Source organism: Zootoca vivipara, chromosome 11 (genome assembly GCF_965207765.1).
Source record: "Zootoca vivipara chromosome 11, rZooViv2.hap1.1, whole genome shotgun sequence".
Lineage (NCBI taxonomy): Eukaryota > Metazoa > Chordata > Lepidosauria > Squamata > Lacertidae > Zootoca > Zootoca vivipara.
In genome coordinates this window covers 26,416,091-26,439,037 of record NC_142594.1, presented here as the reverse complement: position 1 = coordinate 26,439,037, position 22,947 = coordinate 26,416,091, and the positions used below count along the sequence as shown (strand labels likewise).

Sequence of the window (22,947 nt, the reverse complement as noted above, 5' to 3'; positions counted from 1 at the left end):
AGGCTCTGATGACCCAGTTAAATTCAAACAGCTGATTAAAATCAGAACAAGGACTGGGAGGTGGGAGGGATGAAGGAATTATTTGAGTGTAAGGCTGCATCCCTGTGCACATTTACCTGTGAGTAAGCCCCACTGAACATAATGAGACTTGGTTCTGGGTAAACCTGCATTGGATTGCACTGTCTGTCAGTGTGGCTGGGTTCCCTGACCAAGGATGTCAGCAGGCATTTAAGGTGATAGTCTGGCAGTCTGTTCAATGTAAGTTTAAGATAATTATCGAAAGCTTGTGGCAATGGATGTAGCTTTTGGCTTATTTTGGCTGTGGGCTGTGACTTGTGCTGTCTTAACAGGGATTGCTGGTTAATGTATGGTGTGTGTGCAGAAAGCCACGTTGTGCTGACTGTGCTTCTGCCACTGCAGTGGGCTTGTCCATGATTCGAAGACGATCATTTACTCATTTGCTCAGCTTGGTTTTATGATGATCATATTGTACAGCATTGTGATTTGCCACTCTACCTCACCACCATAGGCCACAATGTTGTACAGTACAGTGTCAGTCTCCGGAGCGGCATCTTGCTGTTGTGGAGGCCAGGAGTGTTATGATACAGATGGAATAATTTAAGTGTGTCAGTAATCTGTGCACTTTTTTGTATTTATTGTAATGGTTGTAATTCTTCAAGCGAGGCTTTACAAATGTAAAACTGTACAATCTGCATGTTTACCATGCTGTCAAAGCTATGTACTTTCAGATAGATTGGTTTCATCTTTAAGAGAACAATAAGCAATTGTAGAAAAAATGGATTTATATTTTTAATGGGTGTATAAAATCTGATCCTAGGAATACATGAAATCAATAGTTAAAATTTCAAAAAAGTTAATCATAGGTATGAAGGTTTACCCTTAAGTGTTTGATTTAAAATTAATATTTAGTATATAAAAAATCCTTTTTCTGTGTTTATGAGTACCACTTTTCACTAATCTGTGTTTATTGGTTAAGTAGCACTGCTGATGAAATATTTATTCCTCTACACAAAGTAACTGTACTGAGCTTGGTGGGATTTCCCAAAGGACTTCAAGAAAGATTAAATGGAATGGTTTGGGAGCAGTCTGTGCTGTGTTAGCAATTTTAAAGTTTACTAAAGTGCATACTAATGTTTAATGTAGATTGTGGAGTCGAACTGGTTAGCCTTTTAAAATTGTTAATAGGAACAAATACCGTATAGGAGGAAATCCATTGGAATAATGTATACAAATTGAATTCTATAATTTTTGGCAAAGCTAGTATTGTCCTCAAGGTGCTAGTGTTAACCTTGAGATGCAGGATTATTATTATTATTATTTTGAAAAAACCCCATCCTAGTTTATTTTTCTAATCCAGCATGAATGTGCTGGGGCAGGGGGTTGGCAGGTGTTACTGCCATGCAATATAAATAATTGGGGTTTTTTTGCCAGTGTACTTTATGTATCTGACTTCACATTACAGTACTTGAAAGTTATCTGTGCTTATTAAGCAGCCTTAGGTACATTATGTAGTAGTTTCTGGATTCTAGAAAAGCAGCACGCTCATAAAAAGGATAGCCATTATGTCTCCAAAGTTTACTTTAGAGGTGATGGTTATGCAACACTTCCTGTTAAGTAACATTGTAGTTTGTCTTGTAAACAGAAGCAGGCTCCTGATGTGCAAATACAGTAAGCTTTTAATACTGTATTATAGAAAAAAAAATCTAGCATGTACAGAATAGTCTTAAGGTGGTTGTTGCTGAAGAGATCCCCTTGCTTCTAGGAAAAACACTCAGACTCACTGATGTACTGTTGTGAGATATAACTAGCAGCATATCATGTGAGGAATGTGAAATCTTTGAAAGCTTGTATTTGAGCTTCCTTGTTCTCCACAGTTTCATGTCAAACAGGGTTTGTTAGCTATGTGATTGTTGACTTATGAAACAAATCAGGCTCACAACAAAGTTAATTTAGTAGGCTTTCTACTTAATGGAGAACTCCTCTTGATTTATGAAGCCAATTCATGAAGGAGGACAACACTTACACTTAATCTTTGTATAGGATTAAAGTTAAGAGAATTCCTTCCTTCCTATGTCTACATTATGGTACACATACACTAATACTGTATATACAAAAGATACATACTCCAAAGGAAAAGTGCTGTAGTCGGTTGCAATGTAAAAATATTCTTCAGGGCTACTTTGTGGAAGAAAAAACATTCCAATGTTGCTGAAGAGTAGACAAAACACTTCCTTAGAAAAACATTTTTTAATTCTTACACCTGTGAATAAATCTCACTGAATTCAGAGGAACTTGTTTCTGTGCTTAGGATTTCACTGCTCCCCTTTCAGAGGTACCGTGTTTCTCATATTATAAGACACGTCTTATATTTATTTTTTCCTCAAAAAAACACACTATGGCTTATTTTCAAGGGATGTCTTATTTTTTTCCTCCTCCTCCTGCCGCAGCCGGCATTGCTGCTGCGCCTATCACTATGTCTTATTTTCGGGGTATGGCTTATATTCCTTGAATGCTTAAAAATCCTGCTATGGCTTATTTTATGGGTATGTCTTAAAATATGAGAAACAGGGTATGTGGAGCTCTTAATATTTATTTATTTTATTACATTTATATTCTGGCTTTCTTTGAGCTTGCTTTATGGTAGGCTTTAGCAGTATGGTGCCCTCCAGATGTTTTGAACTACTACCAGCCCCAGCAAGCACAACTGTTGGTGGGAGCTTTGGCCCAAACCTTTTGGAGTGCACCAGGTTGGCAAACGCCACTTTATGGGATTTAGAATTATCACCTACCCCTTCAGCTGCGGAAAAGAGTAAAATGAGCTTTTTAAAAAAATAAAAAAGTGGGGGAGGTATTAAGAAGAGACTTTAAAGGATGATTATGACACCCAGGCTAAAGAAATAATGTTAAAAAAATACACTCCTAGATTAACTCAATGTATTGAGTAAAGTGGTTATTTAAGGTTCAGCAAACATTCTGAGTGTTAGTAAACTTTGGTATATGGTACATGCGTGTGTGTTTGTGGTGTATCATTCTAAGAAAGCCTCATATGTTGCAACCCAAAGAACAGTCACTTGGGAGTAAATCCCACTGAAGTTGGACTTGTTGGAGTAGATAGGCTGCAATCTAAACACATTTATTTGGAAGTTTCTCCCATTGTTATTAATGGATCTTCTTGCAAGTAACCATATTTTGAATTGTGCCAGTTAATTCAATGTAAAAACAAACAAACAAACCCAGTAAACTGTTTATTTTAGTGTGTGTGTGAACATGAAATTTATTACGGTCAAAGACCGGCTTGTAGTGTGTGTGTGTTTGAAGGGATAGGCCTGGGAAGATCTGTTTGATGCATTCTCGTTTCTTCTACTTGCCTAGCAATTCTTACATTACTTTTAAAAAGTGTTTTATTGATGTGTGGCCAACCTCCCACTGTAGTATAACACGACATGTATGTTGTACTTTGCTCCTTCATGAATACTGATTCATTATACAAGAAGCCAATTGAAGAAAGCCCTGGTTTGATGTGGTTCATGCCTCCACCCGCCTTTTTGTTGTTGTTGTTCCATTAGGAATATGAAATACAAAGAATATAGGTTCACATGTGGCTTTCCTTCTGTACATTTTCTTTGGGCCTTTTGAGGCCCATTATGATACTGGGTGAAACTTAGTATTGGCATGTTTCTCCGAAAATAAGCCATACCCCGAAAATAAGCCATAGTGATAGGCAGTTTAACCTTGTAGGTTAAACTGTACCATACTTAATAATAAAAAAATAAGACATCCCCTGAAAATAAGCCACCGTGTTTTTTTTTTGGAGGAAAAATAAATATAAGACTGTGTCTTATTTTTGGAGAAACACGGTAGAAGTCCAGAACGTTCAGGATATAAGTGCTGGCTTTTATCCCTGCAACTGTTACAGCATTCTGTCTAAAAGGGGCAAATAGACCTCCTATGCCTAGCCAGCCTCCTATGCCTAGCATACAATGCCTAGCATACAATGAAGAATGTCCTTGCATTCTGATGGAGCTGATATTCAGGGGACAAAATGAATTGGCAGCCCGCCCACCCCCCAATCCCCATCCCCACCCCAGGTCTTGCTCTCATACTGGGACCATGGGGCTATTGCTCACTTGAAACTGCCATTTGTAGACTTGCTGATTACAAGATTCTGGCATAAAAGCTGACAAGTTATTGTGTGAAGATTCAGTGGATCATACGATTGGTTTATTTATTGGAATCTGCCAGGGAGCAGTCAGATAATTCCCCCCTGTTGTTTTGCCTTCCCTTCTGTAGCTTGATGAACTTCCCTGCAGCATGGTTCTGGGAATTCCTGTCCTAACATGTTTTTGTTTTTTCCCAGGCTGTCATTCTTGGCACCTTTCCTTGACTAAGAACTGAAAGTGTTATGTGGATCATTTTCATTTCAGTACTTATATTTAAGAATGTATTTAGGTTCAGAATTAATTTTATATGTCTTTCTATGCTAACATTATATATATACTTAAAGGGTTTTTTAATGAAACATTAATTAAAGAGACAGATTCAACTATTGTTACTTTTATGGACTTGGACTAAAATGTTTCAAAAGATTTGCATTTAATTTGACTTTTCAGTGGTAGGTTGTTTTTGTTTAAGAACTATGTCGTATGTTGATGTGGGAAATAGTGGAATAGTTTTAGTGTCATACACTGCCTATATTCATCCATAGGTGCACAGGGGAAAATATAAAATTGTGAAACTTATCCACCAACATTGTAAAATACACATAAAATATTATTCCTCTACCTTAAAAACATGTATACATATACAGACAACTTTATTCTCTGTTTTGTACGTTGCTCAATTTTATTTGTGTTATTTTATTTATTTATTTAATCAAAGGTTTTCTTGGTTTACAAAGATATGTGCAATGTCTCTCATAACATTTTTACAAGTCAGTTTCATTTGTTGAGACATTGGGAAGAAAAGAAGTAGATGGGGGAGGGTTTAATCTAGACTTTAGGATTGCTTTTAATTGTATTGCTTTATAGTGAACTACTTAAGATATTTTCAACATAAAGTGGTATAAACATTTTATGAGTAAATAAGTGGACACCTTTCACTTGCTGATCACCATGACACTGTCATGGAATTCTACTCAATATTGAGCCAGAGCTCCAATGTATAGTTAGCAGAGTAAAAACTTAAACACGTTGCAGGATTCCCTAAAAAATAGACCAGAGGCAATTAATATTTCATCCTGCAGAGCGTTACTGCTACGGAAGGCAAATAAACATAATGGTCACAAATCCAATACATTCAGTGTCGGCACTGTCCATAAGAAATCGAGTTGCAGCAGACTTAACATAAACATCTAAGAAGTCTAAAACCTTAACACCAGGTTAAAAGGTATGAAGAACCGCCTAATTATTCTGGGTGCATGACCTGATGTGTAATTCTACTCAGTATTGATCCACAGCAGATCTCCAATAATAGAGAAAGAGAAAGTGAAACCCAGGCTCCTTCTGGCCTTACTTTTATAGGCACATAACATTAAAATTATTAAGCCATTTTCTTTTTGCCTTTTATCTGTTGGAGCATTTGAAAGCAGGTGATCGAGGCCTCAAACAATAGTGATAAAATATGTTTAAGGATAAAAATGTTAACATTTTTGGAAATCACTTGAGTCAGTAAGAATAGGATTCTGTCCATGCATACATTAAAATGCAGCTTCCTTACTTAAATATGTCAACTGCTGTCTTCTGCATATCTGAACTGAATATGTATAACCTCTTCCACCCCCTCAAGTGTTGAAATACAATATTACAGAATGGAATAAAATATTACATAAATACCAGGAAGTCTATAACAATACTTGTTTAAGCTGGGAGAATTATATGCACTTGCCTTAGAGTAAGTCTCACTACATTCAGTAGGGTGAACTTCTACATAGCTTTGGACCACCTGTCTACTAGCTAAAGGAAAGCTGTAAACCTTTTACAACTGAGAAATATATTTAATTGGCTTTTTTTCTGCTCTTCTGAAAATTGTCTGGTACCTATCTAAGAGTGATTTACTTAAGTCAAGCAAAACACTTCTATTATAAGCTGCCTATAGAACTTAAAACAGTTCATATTTGGGGAGCTTTAAACTGTGTGCAACTGGGAATATTCCTGGAATGCTGAGTAATCTGAGAAGTGTTCTTGTATTAAATGTCACAATGGAATGATAAATTTTAAGTATTGTTTTGGCTAAAAAAAAAAGGGTATATGTTCTTAAAACATTTATTTTAATATTATGTTATAGTGAAATAGGTTTAACATAATTGCTTACTCCAGAGAAGAGATGTATTCCTGTGATTAGTCCTGTGAGAAACATAGCCTTGGTTCTTTTTATAGTTAGATATTTAAATTTTATTTATTTATTAAATTTGTATACCCCCCTGTATCTGTAGATCTCACAACATAAAATTAGAATATAAAATACATAATGAAAATATAAGCAATGACAACCCAATATTCCCCCTTTCTACAACACATTTTAATTGGACATTGGATGTCAATCAGCCAAAGGCTTGGTTAAATAGGAATGTTTTCACCTGACACCAAAAAGTGTATAGTGAAGGTGTCCACCAAACCTCCCTGAGGAGAGCATTCCCCAAATGGGGAGCCACTGCAGAATAGGCCTATTCTTGTGCTGCCACCTTCCAGACCTCTCATGGAGGAGGCACACAAAGAATGGACTCAGAGGATGATCTCAGGGTCTAGGTAGGTGTATATGGAGAGGGGCGTCCCTTGAGGTATTGCGGTCAACCTAAAATTATTGATATGCCCGCTGTAAAACTTCTGACCATCAACTGCCAGTCACCATCATTGGCCAACTCTGCCACCTCTCTTGCACCTTTATTTTCCTGTTGAAGAAAGCTGGTTTAAAATCTTGAAAGCCCCCAAAAGATATAAAGGTGACAGTTCTCACTGTTTTGTACCATGGTATTCTGCTGGAATGCAAATTCTGGATCTTGAAAGGAGAGGGGAAATAACAGTGTTTGCATAATTTTTGCAGTAGAGTATCCTGCTATTTGTTAGCAGAAGAACCTGTTGTAATTCATTAACAAGGGATGTGTAAATTTAAAATCCAAGCACTTAACCAGAGTGACAAACCTATTGAATTGAACAAGAAGCAAAATATTTCAATTCATTGTTAAGGATAAGACTTCTGAAATTAGGACCAATTTCCTCTGGCCAGTTCCTACTATGATTTCTGCTTGATGATCAATTTTCTCCCTATAGTTTTTGTCTTCTCCCTATTGTGTGTAGACGCTAAGAGACCCTGTTTTAGGTTTTCATAATCCAACTTTGAGCAGCTTGGTTTGTATTAGGCTACTGACAGTTTTGAGTTGCACAATGTTTTAGTCATGTAATTTGTCTGATCCAAAACTGGAAAAAGAGTAACTTTGTCAACTTTCACTGAAATTAGTACCCTGTGTGTTTAAAATAAAGGGGGTGGGACTGAGAGGAAAGACAGGCAGCCACACCAGTAAACCAAAGAGGGTAAGGGACTATGCTATTGGTGTGGTGGAAGCCAAAGTGTTTCAGTAAGTCTAAAGCATTTCAAAACAGCAAGGAGATGCTAAATTTACACACAGACTAATTTAAAAAATAGTATTTCTTAACTAGCACTAGACACATTGATAATTATTCTTGTAACATTTCTTTGTTACAAGCAACTCCAACTATTATATGAAAATCCATGTGTTTTTCAATCTGGAACTTGGCCAAAATATGGTTTTAAGGTTAATAATGAATAAACCAAATGCATTATTCGATAATGTAGACAAATTGTCGTAACCAGTTTTTAAACCAAACTACTTACATTGAATCTGCTGCAACTCTACTGCTTTAAATCAGAGTACTTAAGTTACATTACGTGTCTGCCTTTTAGATACAGGTGTTAGCAAATATGTTGAGAACTAATGATTCAGGTATCAAACTATATACAAAATAGCTAACCCTTTTTCGGATATTGTTAATAATTAACCCATGTCTGGGAATAACTAGATTTCTTTCTTGCATTGTTTCTGGATAATAAACAATTGACATAAGATATGGTCTATATTTGCCTTTTTGCTGCATTTCCTTGTCTAAGCTGCCTAGAGTCTCATTAGAAAAGTTTATACTCATTAGAGTATTAATAATAATAATATAATTGTCTAAAATGCTGTGTACCATTAATTGCAACTGGATGGAATGGCAACTGGATGGAACCTTTTGCTATGTTCTGGAAAAGAGAGAGTATTGAAATGATGTTATGCCATTATTTCAGGAAGAGTACCTATTCCTAGAGTGACATAGTTATCAAGCTTTAATTTTAGCTTTGTCACCTGTCTTGCAACTAATCCTGGTGCATTTCTGTTGGCATATTTGCTTTCTAAATTTGTGGGATTTCTTGGCAGGCTGTTTTAAAATACTCATTTGCTGCATAGTGATGCTTGTATGTATCTTCATACTTGCTGCAGTTGTTTTTATTTTTGTTTTGCTTTTTGTGAGGAGGTGTTGCCACACTTGATCTGGACATTCATCTTTCTACACATCAGAAACATACTTACCCATATTTATCTTTCTACATATCAGAAACCTGCTTACTAATATTCAGCCCTTTTGGAAATTGAATCAGTAGGGGAATTTAACTCTAGTTCCATGGAAAACTTTTCTGTCTATGGACCTGGCTCTTTTCTGCTGGAGGACAGGTTTCTGTTGGTCCAGTAAAGCTAACTCAGGAATTAGCATTTCAACTGCAGATGTTTTGCAGCAATCCAGGTAGAAAATTTCTCTCATAAGATACTTAGCAACAGAGATGGGATCAGAGGTTTCCCCTAACCAAAAATGGGTTTCTATTGAGAAAGTAAAGACTGGAGAAAGTAAAGGCTGGAGACTCATAGAGAAAGAGGTGCAAGTGGGACTAAGTGCTGCTTCAGTGCTTGAGGGAGCAGGATGGAGTGAGGCTTGAAGCAAGCGGAGATTGGGAAGCTGGGGGCGGGGGGGGGGAGACAGTTAACAGGATTTCTTTAGCTGTGATAAGGCTTTAACAGTCAATGGCCATTGGATGAAGAGTGCAGAGACAGATACACAAAACCAAGAGCTCTAGGAGAGAGTTGGGATGAATTTATTTTAACAAGACAGCTCTCCTGAAATCATACTGCTTCTGAGATCTTGTCAGGTCTCCCTAAGTGCAGAAGTCTATAACCAGTTATAGGCTTAGGAAAAACAAAAGGTTAAGGCAGTCACTGGAAGTAAGATTTTCTGGTGAACAAAAGAAGGATGAATGACTACCCCCATTTAAGGAGTGTTTAGTAACATAACCAAAGAGCTCTGTTCCCAGTAGCCAGTTGAATGGTGATACAGTGTTATCTTGGAGGAACACAGAAAAGGGGAGCATAGAAAAATTAGCCTTTAGCAAATCTGAGAGTTCCCAGGCGAGTGCATACATGTTGGCTTCCTTCCTTTTCCATTTCAGCAATGTATGACAGCAGGAACAGCAAATTCATTTTGTGCTACTTATTGACCTTGTCAGTTCACCTTTACAGACAAAATGGAGGTTTTTGAGTGTAGATGATAGCATAGAGACCCAAATAAGAAACAGAATGGTGCTGTTGTGCAGCAAGGGGGCTGGCATCTAATGTCTAAGAAAAAACTACTGAAGATTTAAAGATAAAAACTATGTTTACGATTAGCAAATTTAGCATTTTTAAAAGAAAAAGGTTTGCTGAACAAGCAGGGGGGAACAGTCACTTAGAAGTGTGATCCTTCTATTCATTTAAATCATAAAAAGTATTGCTCCTTTTTTGGAATCAAAAGGAAATCCTGCAAGATTGTAGGACAGGATGTGGATCGATCTTCAAATGATCTAGAACTCACATACCTGATATAACATTATTATGTAATTCTTCATGCCCTTAGATCTGTCAGGGTCTATTTCCTCTTTTGCACAGGTGAGACCTTCAAGGTCATGTATGGTAACTGGACCTTCTCTATGGTATTACCCACTTGATGGAAGACCCTGATCATTGAGGTTTGCTTGGCTCAGACTTTATTGAGTTAAATATGTTAAAACATGGTTACTTCAGAGGGCATTCCTAAAATAGTCTCTGATCTAGAACTCATTAGGTAGGTTAACTGGACTTTCTGCATTGAATATATAACATCTATGTATGGTTACATAATGTGCTCGACATTCAACAAAGCAAGTTCTTAGCTAACTGGGAACAATTCAAACCACTGGTCCTGTGACCCAATTCACACATGAACCTTGCTGTGTGGGTGGCTCTTTAAAATGCAACTATGTACAGACTACCCTATTTCACAAGCTGTTTGTGTAAGTGACTCTCTGTGTAATTCTGCAAATTTAAACCTTGCAATTTCAAATGACCACGGAGCAGTATATATAAAATACTTGGAAGTTGTTAAATCCCCAAACCTTGGGAGAGTGGGTCAGAATAACATTTTCTAGCTCCCTGGTCCCTTTTCACAGCTTCCATTTGAATGGAAAGAATTTCTTTAAAAGGAAGAATGTGCTAGGGATGCATCACTTTAATGGAAGTGACAGAACTATTCAGGAAATGTGTGAATTAAAATATTGTGTGAGCCCCAATAAAAGCTTTACTAATGAGAATGTATTTAAATGCATAGTTATTTTAAAATGTGACTTTTATGTTCTTTTACTATGGCAGAGTGAAACCTTCACCTCCTGAAGGAGCCAAGTCTAATCCATCGAAGAGGCATAGAGATCGATTGAATGCAGAGTTGGATCGCCTGGCTAGTCTCCTGCCATTCCCTCATGATGTTATTGCCAAGCTGGATAAACTGTCTGTGCTTAGGCTCAGCGTTAGTTACCTAAGAGCCAAAAGTTTCTTTGATGGTAAGAAATTTGAGTTTATTTTCATAACTGACTATGAAATGTGTGTACTGTAACTTTAATCTTATGCTTCTTCTTTTTTTTTTTTTAAAAAAAACTAAACTAAAGTACTGAAGGATCAAGTATGCCAGTAAGAATAATTTTAAAAGAGTTGCACTCCTTTTAAAGACCTATTTTTAACTAAAAAATTTTAAATAGTCTTAATCAGCCTGCAGAATTTTCATCACCCCACATTTTTCTTCATGCAAATATTTTCTGAGGCACGATGTGGAAAAAACCAGCCCTAATCTGACTACAAGGAGCTAATGATTGAACATGGAGGTGTGTTGATCATAATTTCACTGTTACTGTATGTGACCCGTGGAGCATTGTCAAATACTGCATATTTGGCTGTTCATTATACATGTCCTTATTAACAAAGAAGTGAACTATCTCTCTACCCCTACCCCCCCCCCCCAAGGCGGAAGAAATGGGCTGGTTGCTATTAATCCAACCATAATATGGCTGGTAGTGCTTTCTGTTAGCTTTGTCTAGTTTAGCAGCTATTACCATTGCTGGTTAGGAATAGTCTGGCTATGTGCTTCATGGACTGGTCACCTTTTGATTGGATTACTGTAATGTGTTGTATATGGGGCTGGCCCTGAAGGAAACTGGAAACTTCATATAATGTAGAATGCAACCACTATAATTTTAACAAATGGGGATCCATGAGATCAAATTCCAAGGGAGTTGGACTGGCTGTCTAATTCCTTCTAGACTCAAGGAAATATGCAGGTTATAACATTCAAAACCTAAGCTGCTTGGTACCCATTAGAGCACGCATGTTATCCTCTAGAACAGGCATCCCCAAACTTCAGCCCTCCAGATGTTTTGGACTACAATTCCCATCATCCCTGACCACTGGTCCTCTTAGCTAGGGATCATGGGAGTTGTAGGCCAAAACATCTGGAGGGCCACAGTTTGGGGATGCCTGCTCTAGAATGTAAAAGTGTTTCAGCAGCCAAACTCTGTTATAGTTATGCTGATGGGCCAATGCAAGGGTATATGGGACTAAAGTGGATATTTTTCTTCCTTACAATTTCTCTGTGCTTTACAGTGCTCCGTTAAGTATACTTAAGTTAGTCATATGATAGCATAATGGATCTTGTGTTCACCACATTGCATGGTAATTAAAGAATTGAGCAGTATAAGGATTGCTGCTTTGTGAAACACTTTGTGAAACATGCGAAACAGTGTTTGGGCTGCCTTAGCTTAAAAATATAGAGTGAGGGATTTTTGACATTGGAGCATGACAAGATTTCCCCTGCAGTCCTACAAATCTTCTCCAGAGGATCTTCAACCCTAAAGGATCTCCTTCCCTGCTCTTTCTAATCATGATGTTGTCTAAGTGTGGGTGGGGCTATAAGGGAAAGGAGAGGAAGGGAAGGGGAAGTCCTGGTGCCTGTTCTGTTAGCTGACAGACACAACTGGATATTTGCCTTTGTGCAAGTTCTCCAATCTTAGGTAGTTAATTAACTAATAACTGATAGTATACCATAATCATATTAGGGCAAAATTACAGAAAGTTAGAAATGTCATTAACAGATGAACTTTGAAATTGGTTACTTCCCCCACAGCCAGCAGTTTTAAATTCCGGTTTTTATCACAAGCGAGGGTCTGGAACCTGAGCTGGGAGAAAAGCAATTGGTGGGCAAGAGTTGCAGGAGGAAAGAGAACAGAAATCCAGTGCCCTGCATTACAAATTGCCAGACAAGGAAGCAGTGGCTGGGCTTTGAAAACATCAGGAATGTACAGATCCACCCATAGCACCCAAAGGATATAGCAGTGTGGGGACTTAACTCTAAGCAACTAGTAGAAAAATCCTAAACTTTTCACTGTAAACCAGAACCTGATTGTTTCCCCCTGGGGTGGCGGACATCCTCTATCTCTGGAGACATTGATCTATTAAATTATTACTTCCCTTAATTTCTCACGCACCATGCGCAGAAGTCTCTACATGTACTTTGCATGCCTGCAGTATAAAAGTCTGCTGTGCTTAAACAAGCAAACTGTTTTAGAAATGTTTATCATTTGACTTCCCACACTTTGGATATCAGAACAAAGCCATGCCTGTGTTGTGCACTTCTGGCTTCTCCTCCTCTGCGCCCATCCCCACCCAATGCAGTTGTAATGCCAACTGTTTCCAGTACATGTCCTGCTTCTTTAGACTACAGTGTAGTGGCAGCTTTTTTCAGAGGCAACCTGTGAGGTTAAGAAAGTGTGCACTGGCAGCCATGTACTTGCTTCCTTTGTTTGTTCTCCTCCTCCGCTCTTGCTAATCATGATGTTGCCTAAGAAAGTAAACATAGAAGAACAAGTGAAAGGAAGAGAAGTTTGTCAAAAGGAGCAGGTTCTTCTAGATACAGCACCAAGTAAAAGCACTTGTTTCTTAACATACTGTATCTGCTAAATGTATAAATGTATATTGTGATGTGGAGTTGTATCTCCTAGGCTCATGTTAACAGTTAACTGATGTGAAGGGAAATGCTAAATGAATAACAGGATACAAATGAGGGGTGTGTGAATTCCTGAGGAAAGTAAAATATAAACGTGCAATCATATAATCGCATTTGAAAGGAAACCCAAGAATTTGCTATAACAATAGTCTCCCTCTCCAAAAGAAACACTTGCATTTTTCTGTGTTTAAATAATCCATTTTGGAAGTCAATTAGTTAGACATAACCAAAGAATTCTTCTAATGATCTTATTAAAAATGTGTAAACTCTGAAGGTATCAATTTTATATACAGTTGGAAAATGTCACCTACTTACTGTTCATGTAAGATGTACAGTTTAAGCAGTTGTTTTTCAGAACTGAAACACTCATGATTATTGAGTCACCACTGAGGAACAGTTAAATTAAGCATATTTGCACAAATGCCTACATTACAGATTATTTATACTTTGTGGTGCAGAACTTTAAAAAATATATATACATGATAATTTCCCCTAAAATTTAGTTTTTTAAAGAAATATCCAGTATACAGCATAAAGATTTAACATTCTTATGTTGCAAAAGTGTGATTGCAAACTGGGGCTTGTGGCTTTACCTTACCGTAGCTTAATATGTTATCTGAACTATGGCATTTAGTTATGGATAAAGTCCTACTTATACATTTCTTGCATGTAGGGCATTGCTGGGTTTAATCCGGGGCAGGGGCATGCTTTTATTGTAAAGAACCCCAAATGGGCAATTGGTTGCTCATGCATTGGCTGAACACAACACAGTTGTTGGAAGAAGGTGATACAACGTTTGGGGTGGGGCTAAAAACATTATCTGGATTAAACACAATTGCCTTTACAAATGTTAAGAATGCTGAAAAATGCAAACAAAATTTTAGGAGGGATTATCATGCTTTTCAGGAAGTGAATTGTTGAGTTAAATCATGCTTTATTTAAAAGGGTTGTGCTGCACTTTTGGAAAATGGGCTGTATTTAAGGATACTAGGTAATCGGATATGTACTTTCTGTGGGTATGTGCTGACATTTTGTGGGAGTTCTTTTACCTGTGCTTAGCTTTTAACTTCATGTTTAATTATCTCAGATTTCCTAAAGCTAAGGCTAGGCACATAAAACTTGTTAAAAATAGATGTTAAACCTGTCCTGTCGTGTTAGTTCAGTTGATATGTAAAATCAGTGCTAAAGATGGGGAAAAACATCGTTCTTCAGTAGTCTTTGTATTGACTACTCCAAAATGAATAGCATTTCTCTGTCGGGTTTTAGATTTTTATTAGCAATTAGTTCTTCTTAAAGTGTTGAGCAGCCAAAAGCCTGAATTCTAGGTTTAAAGATTTTGTAAACCATTAAATGAGAGATAGAAATCATATAGTGTGTTTTAATACAAAACTTAAACTGAAAATTACAATAATTTTTTTTGTAAGCTTTTAAAACTTCGAACAGCTTGTTTTCCCAAGAGAGAACTGTTTATTTACTCTGCCTTTTTGTCTATATGACATCAACATACAGTAGTTTGTAATACAATTCAAAAATCCACGGTACCTATTCATACAGAAAACCCATCTAAAATCTGAATAATATTATCTCTCTAATCTTATGCTTGTGAATTTTGAAGTGAGTGGCTTTGAGTTCAGTGGTGCTTCCTCTCAGATTTGGTGTAGGATAGTAGTCTAAGTATACCAGTAGAAACTGAGCAGCCCTCATTTTAAAATCTGGAGACCAATAAAGAAAATTGTAGTTTTCCTTTTCCTAAAATGCTGCTATTCTGAAAATGTGGCAAGTCTTTAAGATGTCACAGCACTCTGATTGTTTTTGCTGCAAACTCAGGGGGCTAACAAGGCTACCCCTATTGAAATAATTTCTTAATGTCTCAAGGCTGTACATGTTCGGTAACTGTGCTTTCAACCTATACTTTGGGCAACATATTTTCCCTTTATGATCACTGCTTCAAATGTGTGCTATATTTTTATATAGCATGGAATTCTAGTATCACAATTTCTTTCCACTTAGGAGGTCTTGGTTTCAAACTGTGTGTGCTTTTAGATGGCCTTGAGCAATTCAGTCTCTCAGTCTGTTCCCAACTATAAAATAATTCTCCTAAAGATTGAAATAATATATTTGCACACTTTCTGGTAACACAGGGCTGAGGTAACACCTTTGTGCTCTTTCCAATACACTGAGAAAGCAGTTCCTAGAAATAACAGGGAGTGGATGTCATGTGCTCACTGAGGCTGCAGTTTTTCAGTTCCCTGTTTATTCAAGTGTCCAGTACAACAACAACAACAACAACAACAACTTATTATTTATACCCCGCCCATCTGGCTGGCCCCCCCAGCCACACTGGGCAGCTTCCAACCAAACGTTAAAAACAGTACAGCATCAAACATTAAAAACTTCCCTAAACAGGGCTGCCTTCAGTTGTCTTCTAAAAGTAAAATAGTTACTTATTGCCTTGACATCTGCTGGGAGGGCGTTCCACAGGGCGGGTGCCACTACCGAGAAGGCCCTCTGTCTGGTTCCCTGTAACCTCACTTCTCGCAATGAGGGAATTGCCAGAAGGCCCTCGGTGCTGGATCTCAGTGTCCGGGCTGAATGGTGGGGGTGGAGATGCTCCTTCAGGTATACAGGACCGAGGCCGTTTAGGGCTTTAAAGGTCAGTACCAGCACTTTGATTTGTGCTCGGAAACGTCTTGCAAGCTTGGGATTTTCACTAGCAAAGAGTTAATGCATGCCTGTTGTCCATTTCCTTTGTAGTTAGCAGGTTGAATCCTTCTCTTCAAGAAGATAGCAGGTCAGCGGCTGTAGACTTCATATGTGGTTATTGTTATGTGGTTAAGTGACTTTATATATATGAAGGATCTGTTCACAATTTTCCACTGGTGCATGAGTCTTGGGCTTACTTTATTCCCACCCATCCCCTTTTATAGTGAGGAAGAGAAGAATGAAGGCGTTTGCTCCTTTTAAATTATCAAAAGTTCCCAGTTATGCCCAAATTCAGACAGCTGTGGTTTCAGAATAAGCCAGGATTTGAAACCAAGACTTGATGCCAGTATGTTATAAGTCATCTGGCCTCGCATCAAGACTTACTTAAAGAAGGGAGACAGTTGGGCTTCAAACTGAAAAAACACAGCATCAAAACATCTTTTTTCAAACTTAACACAGCCTAGATATGTGGTATGCTAACAAGAATGGCCCAAACTTTCATTTATACAAGCTCACTCACCTGCATGCAATTTCCCCCCCTTGCCTATGGCTTCCATGTGAGTGCTTAAATCCAAGGCTGGTGTAACATTTAATGAGCTTGATCTGTTTTTAAGAAGTGTGTTTGTATTGCTCAAAAGTACATGGGACATGAGTTGCTGCAAGAAACATTATTTTACTGATATTCCAAACACTCTGCTTTAGTTTAAGACACTACACATCCATCAGGTAGGCATTCTTTGATAAACATGAAAAACTTGTAAATAATTTGAGTTTAATTTTAAATGACACTGTTAGAACACCCTTTGTGTAGCTTAAGTGACAATTCAAGGCAAAGCATATTTTTCAGATCATATTCTTCTGCATGACTCAGCAACTATACTTTGTTTCTCACAGAAATTCCTGTTTTCTTGTTTTGATTTCATCAGAATTCCAATAAGGCTTTCTTACATAGCTTTGTAGATGTTTACAGTTAAAGCCATTTATAATATGTTTTCCCTATATAAACAAATGCTCAATTTTTATAAAAACAAAGACTAGTTTGTGAATTCTCTCATGAAGCACAAGCTGAAGAAGGTAAAGGTAAAGGGACCCCTGACCATTAGGTCCAGTCGTGACCGACTCTGGGGTTGCGCGCCCATCTCGCGTTATTGGCCGAGGGAGCTGGCGTACAGCTTCCAGGTCATGTGGCCAGCATGACAAAGCCGCTTCTGGAAAAGCAGAGCAGTGAATGGAAATGCCGTTTACCTTCCCGCCGGAGCAGTACCTATTTATCTACTTGCACTTGGTGTGCTTTCAAACTGCTAGGTTGGCAGGAGCTGGGACCGAGCAATGGGAGCTTACCCCATCACAGGGATTCGGACTGCTGACCTTCTGATCAGCAAGCCCTAGGCTCAGTGGTTTAACCCACAGTGCCACCTGGGTCCCTTCCATTCCATAGTTAGTGAAGAATAAAACTCATTGACATCAATCACTCAGGATTTCATAATGACCTTGTGGCTGCCTGAGGATTAGAGGTTACTTGTTGTTGTTGTTTAGTCGTTTAGTCGTGTCCGACTCTTCGTGACCCCATGGACCATAGCACGCCAGGCACTCCTGTCTTGCACTGCCTCCCGCAGTTTGGTCAAACTCATGTTCGTAGCTTCGAGAACACTGTCCAACCATCTTGTCCTCTGTCGTCCCCTTCTCCTAGTGCCCTCAATCTTTCCCAACATCAGGGTCTTTTCCAAGGATTCTTCTCTTCTCATGAGGTGGCCAAAGTATTGGAGCCTCAGCTTCACGATCTGTCCTTCCAGGGAGCACTCAGGGCTGATTTCCTTAAGAATGGATAGGTTTGATCTTTTAGCAGTCCATGGGACTCTCAAGAGTCTCCTCCAGCACCATAATTCAAAAGCATCAATTCTTCGACGATCAGCCTTCTTTATGGTCCAGCTCTCACTTCCATACATCACTACTGGGAAAACCATAGCTTTAACTATACGGACCTTTGTCGGCAAAGTGATGTCTCTGCTTTTTAAGATGCTGTCTAGGTTTGTCATTGCTTTTCTCCCAAGAAGCAGGCGTCTTTTAATTTCGTGACTGCTGTCACCATCTGCAATGATCAAGGAGCCCAAGAAAGTAAAATCTCTCACTGCCTCCATTTCTTCCCCTTCTATTTGTCAGGAGGTGATGGGACCAGTGGCCATGATCTTGGTTTTTTTGATGTTGAGCTTCAGACCATATTTTGCGCTCTCCTCTTTCACCCTCATTAAAAGGTTCTTTAATTCCTCCTCGCTTTCTGCCATCAAGGTTGTGTCATCTGCATATCTGAGGTTGTTGATATTTCTTCCGGCAATCTTAATTCCGGCTTGGGATTCATCTAGTCCAGCCTTTCGCATGATGAATTCTGCATATAAGTTAAATAAGCAGGGAGACAATATACAACCTTGTCGTACTCCTTTCCCAATTTTGAACCAATCAGTTGTTCCATATCCAGTTCTAACTGTAGCTTCTTGTCCCACATAGAGATTTCTCAGGAGACAGATGAGGTGATCAGGCACTCCCATTTCTTTAAGAACTTGCCATAGTTTGCTGTGGTCGACACAGTCAAAGGCTTTTGCATAGTCAATGAAGCAGAAGTAGACGTTTTTCTGGAACTCTCTAGCTTTCTCCATAATCCAGCGCATGTTTGCTATTTGGTCTCTGGTTCCTCTGCCCTTTCGAAATCCAGCTTGCACTTCTGGGAGTTCTCGGTCCACATACTGCCTAAGCCTGCCTTGTAGAATTTTAAGCATAACCTTGCTAGCGTGTGAAATGAGCGCAATTGTGCGGTAGTTGGAGCATTCTTTGGCACTGCCCTTCTTTGGAATTGGGATGTAGACTGATCTTCTCCAATCCTCTGGCCATTGCTGAGTTTTCCAAACTTGCTGGCATATTGGGTGTAGCACCTTAACAGCATCATCTTTTAAAATTTTAAATAGTTCAGCTGGAATATCATCACTTCCACTGGCCTTGTTATTAGCAATGCTTTCTAAGGCCCATTTGACTTCACTCTCCAAGATGTCTGGCTCAAGGTCAGCAACCACTCTACCTGGGGTGTATGAGACCTCCATATTCATATTCCACTAGCTGGTGGAAATTCTCTTGAAGAAAAGAACAGTAATGTTTCCTGAGTCCCTAGCGTCTGATAGGAATGCATTAAACAATTATATTCTAAATCAGAGAGTGGGACAATAGGAGAATCAACAACATTCGTAATGATGTATACTTGCTTACTGAATTTTACATGCTAATTTAATATTTGCATAAAACACTCTCTAGTGAGAGCACTGTGGTGTATATTTCCCCCCTTTTTATGCAAATCTCAAGTTCTGTAAGCATCTGGAATGAATAACATGCATAATTATGAAACAGATCAGTCTTTGCCATGTGAATGTAATTTCTTCTGGCAAATTGTAAGGATCCTACTGTAACCTCATTTTAAAGTGATGAGATGTGTGACTCTGTAGGCTTGTAGGTTCAAATCGATTTCCTTTCCAAAAATTAATAAAAGGTGCACATGTTGCATTTTGATGGAAATTTTAATCAATCTGAAAGACTCATAATATATACATACTTCATAATCTAATGAGGTATGTGTTGGTTATCTAAAGTACCTAAAGCTTTAAGATTTTTTTGCCAAGTAACTTTTTTTCTGACCTAGAAATTCACATGGATGTTCTCTGTTGTATTGAACTTCATGACTATTTTTCTTGTTCATTTTAGCATGATGTATGAATTTGTCCTAATTCTCAAATTTCATAGTGTCATTTTGGCACAACAAAAACTGAGCATGCTTGGACGGTAGTATATTACAAAAATGCACATATGTTATACTAGAAAAGAGGCAGCTTCCTATATGACTTGCCAAAAATATGTAGAAAAAAGACAGAATGGAAAGGTTTTTATTTTTTAGCTTTTTAAAGAGATGGGTAGAGGTTTATTTGCAATGCAAGTCAAATAAATCTAAGTATAATTGCTGAGTTCTACTGTCTTAAGGATAAGAGCCAAGCAGTGCTGACTTCTGCCTAATTTTCATTTGTATGCTTTTCTAATTATGCTGTAGAGAAAGGTTAATTTTCATTTTAGTTAAAGTACTGCACAATTTGCCATCAGAGGAAACTCACACACATCAAAATGCAACATGTTTTTCTGAAGATCCTATTTAGATCTGGACATAATCGTGGAGAAACTTTTTACATTTACAGATGGTGTTAAATAGTGAATATTTCTAGTAGGCAGAGCCCATTTCCTATTATAATTTTGTGGTAGATTCTGAAGGCAATTTTAAAACCTTTGATCTGCTTGTGTGTGTGGAAATGGTACCACTTAGTGTGTGGTTACATTTCTAGAACAGAATTTCCAAAGCTGATAGATTTTGAAATTAAAACCTTTAGTCACCAATATGAAGTTCTGCAAAGACTCCAGTGCATAGCTTAAGAGTCCGCGATGACTTATTTCATTGTTGGAAACAACTCAGCATACTCATATCTACACTGAGCCATTACTGTATTTTTCAAATCTAATTAGTAAAATGTCCAGATCCCGGTGACTAAAGTTCTTTGTATGGAAAAGCAAGTCAAGTCCTCCCACAGTCTTCCTTATCTGTAGTCTGTTTTCTCTTGAACACCTTAATGGTAGGCACTGAACATCAAGTCCCTTCCTGTCTGCAGATCCTGGATTGTTGTTCTTCATCTGTTGTTAGACTATGACAAAAGCCAACCATCACAATATCTGTTCAGATCCTGTGTCCTCTTCATTTGGAAAAGAGTAGCAGGCATTAGTCCTCCTTCACGTCCCCCCACCACGTGTGCACAACCAAATGCCATTGGTATTTGTGCCCTTTGAGATGCCATAGGTATTTGGGCCCTTTGGGCAAAGCAGTCTTGTTTTCCTTGCATCTGTGTGGAGGGTGCCTGTGTGATGGAGAGACATGGAGAATTCATGGTGCAGCAACTGCCTCATTCAAAGTCCTGCCGGCTACCTTTGGTCACAGTAGGATGTAAGGGTGATCTCTCCCCTGCCCCATCCCATTTGGAAGAGAATTGCATAGTTTGGGGGCATGTGGTGAGAATAAGGGGGTCCACATCCTCTCTTGGCAGGTTCAGTGAGAAATGTGACTTCCTGGTTTTAAAAAATGTCAGCTTCTTGCATCTTTTCCCTGCACCTACCAGTATCCATTAAGTAAGTAGTGAGATTGATTTTCTTTGTGTGCCAGTTCATGATTTAAACAGCTTTTACTTCTTCAAGCTTTCAGGGACACTGCAGTTGTGCTGTAAGATATTATAACTTTCCTGTCATGCTGGGGGTGAGGCTTGAGAAACAATGACCTTCTTAACAGTGACAAAGCCTTTCCCCCTCACATACCACTATGGGTTAATAATTTATTGTCTTGTACTAAAGGAACACCTGCTAACTTGGACTACACTAGATAATTATAGCTTTTCAAAAGGCATCTGCATCCACACAAAAATGCTCAAAAGTGTCTGTTAAACCAATGCCCAGGAAACTGGCTTTCCCTTTCCAAACAGAAGCTATTACAGGTTAAAACATTTGTACAGAATATCTGATGCACTGCACCGTAGGTGCAATCAAAAATTAAAGATCTCCTTTTTTGAAATGAAATGATGGACTAGAGCCTTTTCTTATATATTAAGTGCTGAATGTTTTAAGTCATCTGTTAAATGGCATTTAATTGCTCATTGGAAATGCCCCTAAAAACAGATAATATTTTGGATACTATTGTGAGCATACGTCTTATTAAGATCTTTATGAGGATTTGCTTTATTTAGGAGGGAAGAAAATCAAGACTTGAAATTCAGAAGTTGCTATAATTTGCAAATGAATCATTGTTTTGTATTGTGTGAAACCTTTTCCAAGTGCCTTGTTTCCCCAAAGCCTGCTATAGTCAAGATGTTTTTCTTGTGGTGGTATTAAATGGGGGAGGGGTCCAGAATTAACTCTAGCTGTTTTCCCAAAGCATCTTTTGTATGGTGTGGCTGCCCTTCAGCCTGCCCTTCAGGTTGTCAGTTGCTAAGGTTATGAGCTTTCTTGATGAGTCTCGTACAGCCTCATTCATATTGTTGGTGGTTTATTAAATATTTAGATGGTGATGTTCCCAGAGTGCTTTCTCAGCTAGTATATCCTCCACCTGTTTTAAACTGAGCATATATTTGAACAATCTTACATCTGCTGTAGTGGGGGAGGGTTCTTAATTTGAAGCTGGTTTAATTATTTCGTTTAGAAAATTGAAGTATTTCAAGAAAGAATTGGTATTTTAACTTTTTAAAATTTGATTAGATTTAAACAGCCACAAAAATACTGGATGAGGTGTGCAGGCATTGCCTGCTTGTCACGTCGTGTTAAATGCCTTCTTGATGTGGAATATATACAGTGTGTTCACTGTTAACTACTTTCAAAAACTATTCCTTGAAGAGCAGCAAGTAGAAAATTGTGACCTTTTCCATTCTTCCTATTGTATCTTCAGCCTAACTTTTGTGTCCCCACCCCCTGTTTCATATAGAGTTCTCTTCCATAAAACAAAAATTTACTGTTGTTTAATTAGCTAAGGAGAAGAGCAGATTTTCAGATTAGTCTGGAAGTCAGGCCTTATGATAAATGGTTGAGAGAATTGGGTATGTTTAGCCTGGGAAAGAGGAGACTGAGAGGCGATATGGTAGCTATCTTTAAATATCTAAAGGGCTGTAACATGGAGGATAGAACAAGTTTGTTTTCTCCTGCTTGAGAGACTAGAACCTGAATCAGGGGGTTCAGGTTACAATAAAGAAGATTCCAAATAAACAAGAATAACTTTCTCACAGTAAGA

The 22,947-nt window shown here is 38.2% G+C and overlaps 1 protein-coding gene across 2 annotated transcripts in view; it reads left to right on the top strand.

The window, feature by feature from the left end:
• The window catches only part of AHR (aryl hydrocarbon receptor), a 48,283-nt gene that overhangs the window by 1,693 nt on the left and 23,643 nt on the right, over window positions 1–22,947 (top strand). For both annotated transcript variants that reach the window (XM_088653973.1, XM_035128917.3), the window contains one exon: window positions 10,724–10,911. In XM_088653973.1, the coding sequence (XP_088510099.1) occupies window positions 10,724–10,911 (188 nt within the window). The remainder of the gene's footprint in view (window positions 1–10,723; window positions 10,912–22,947) is intronic.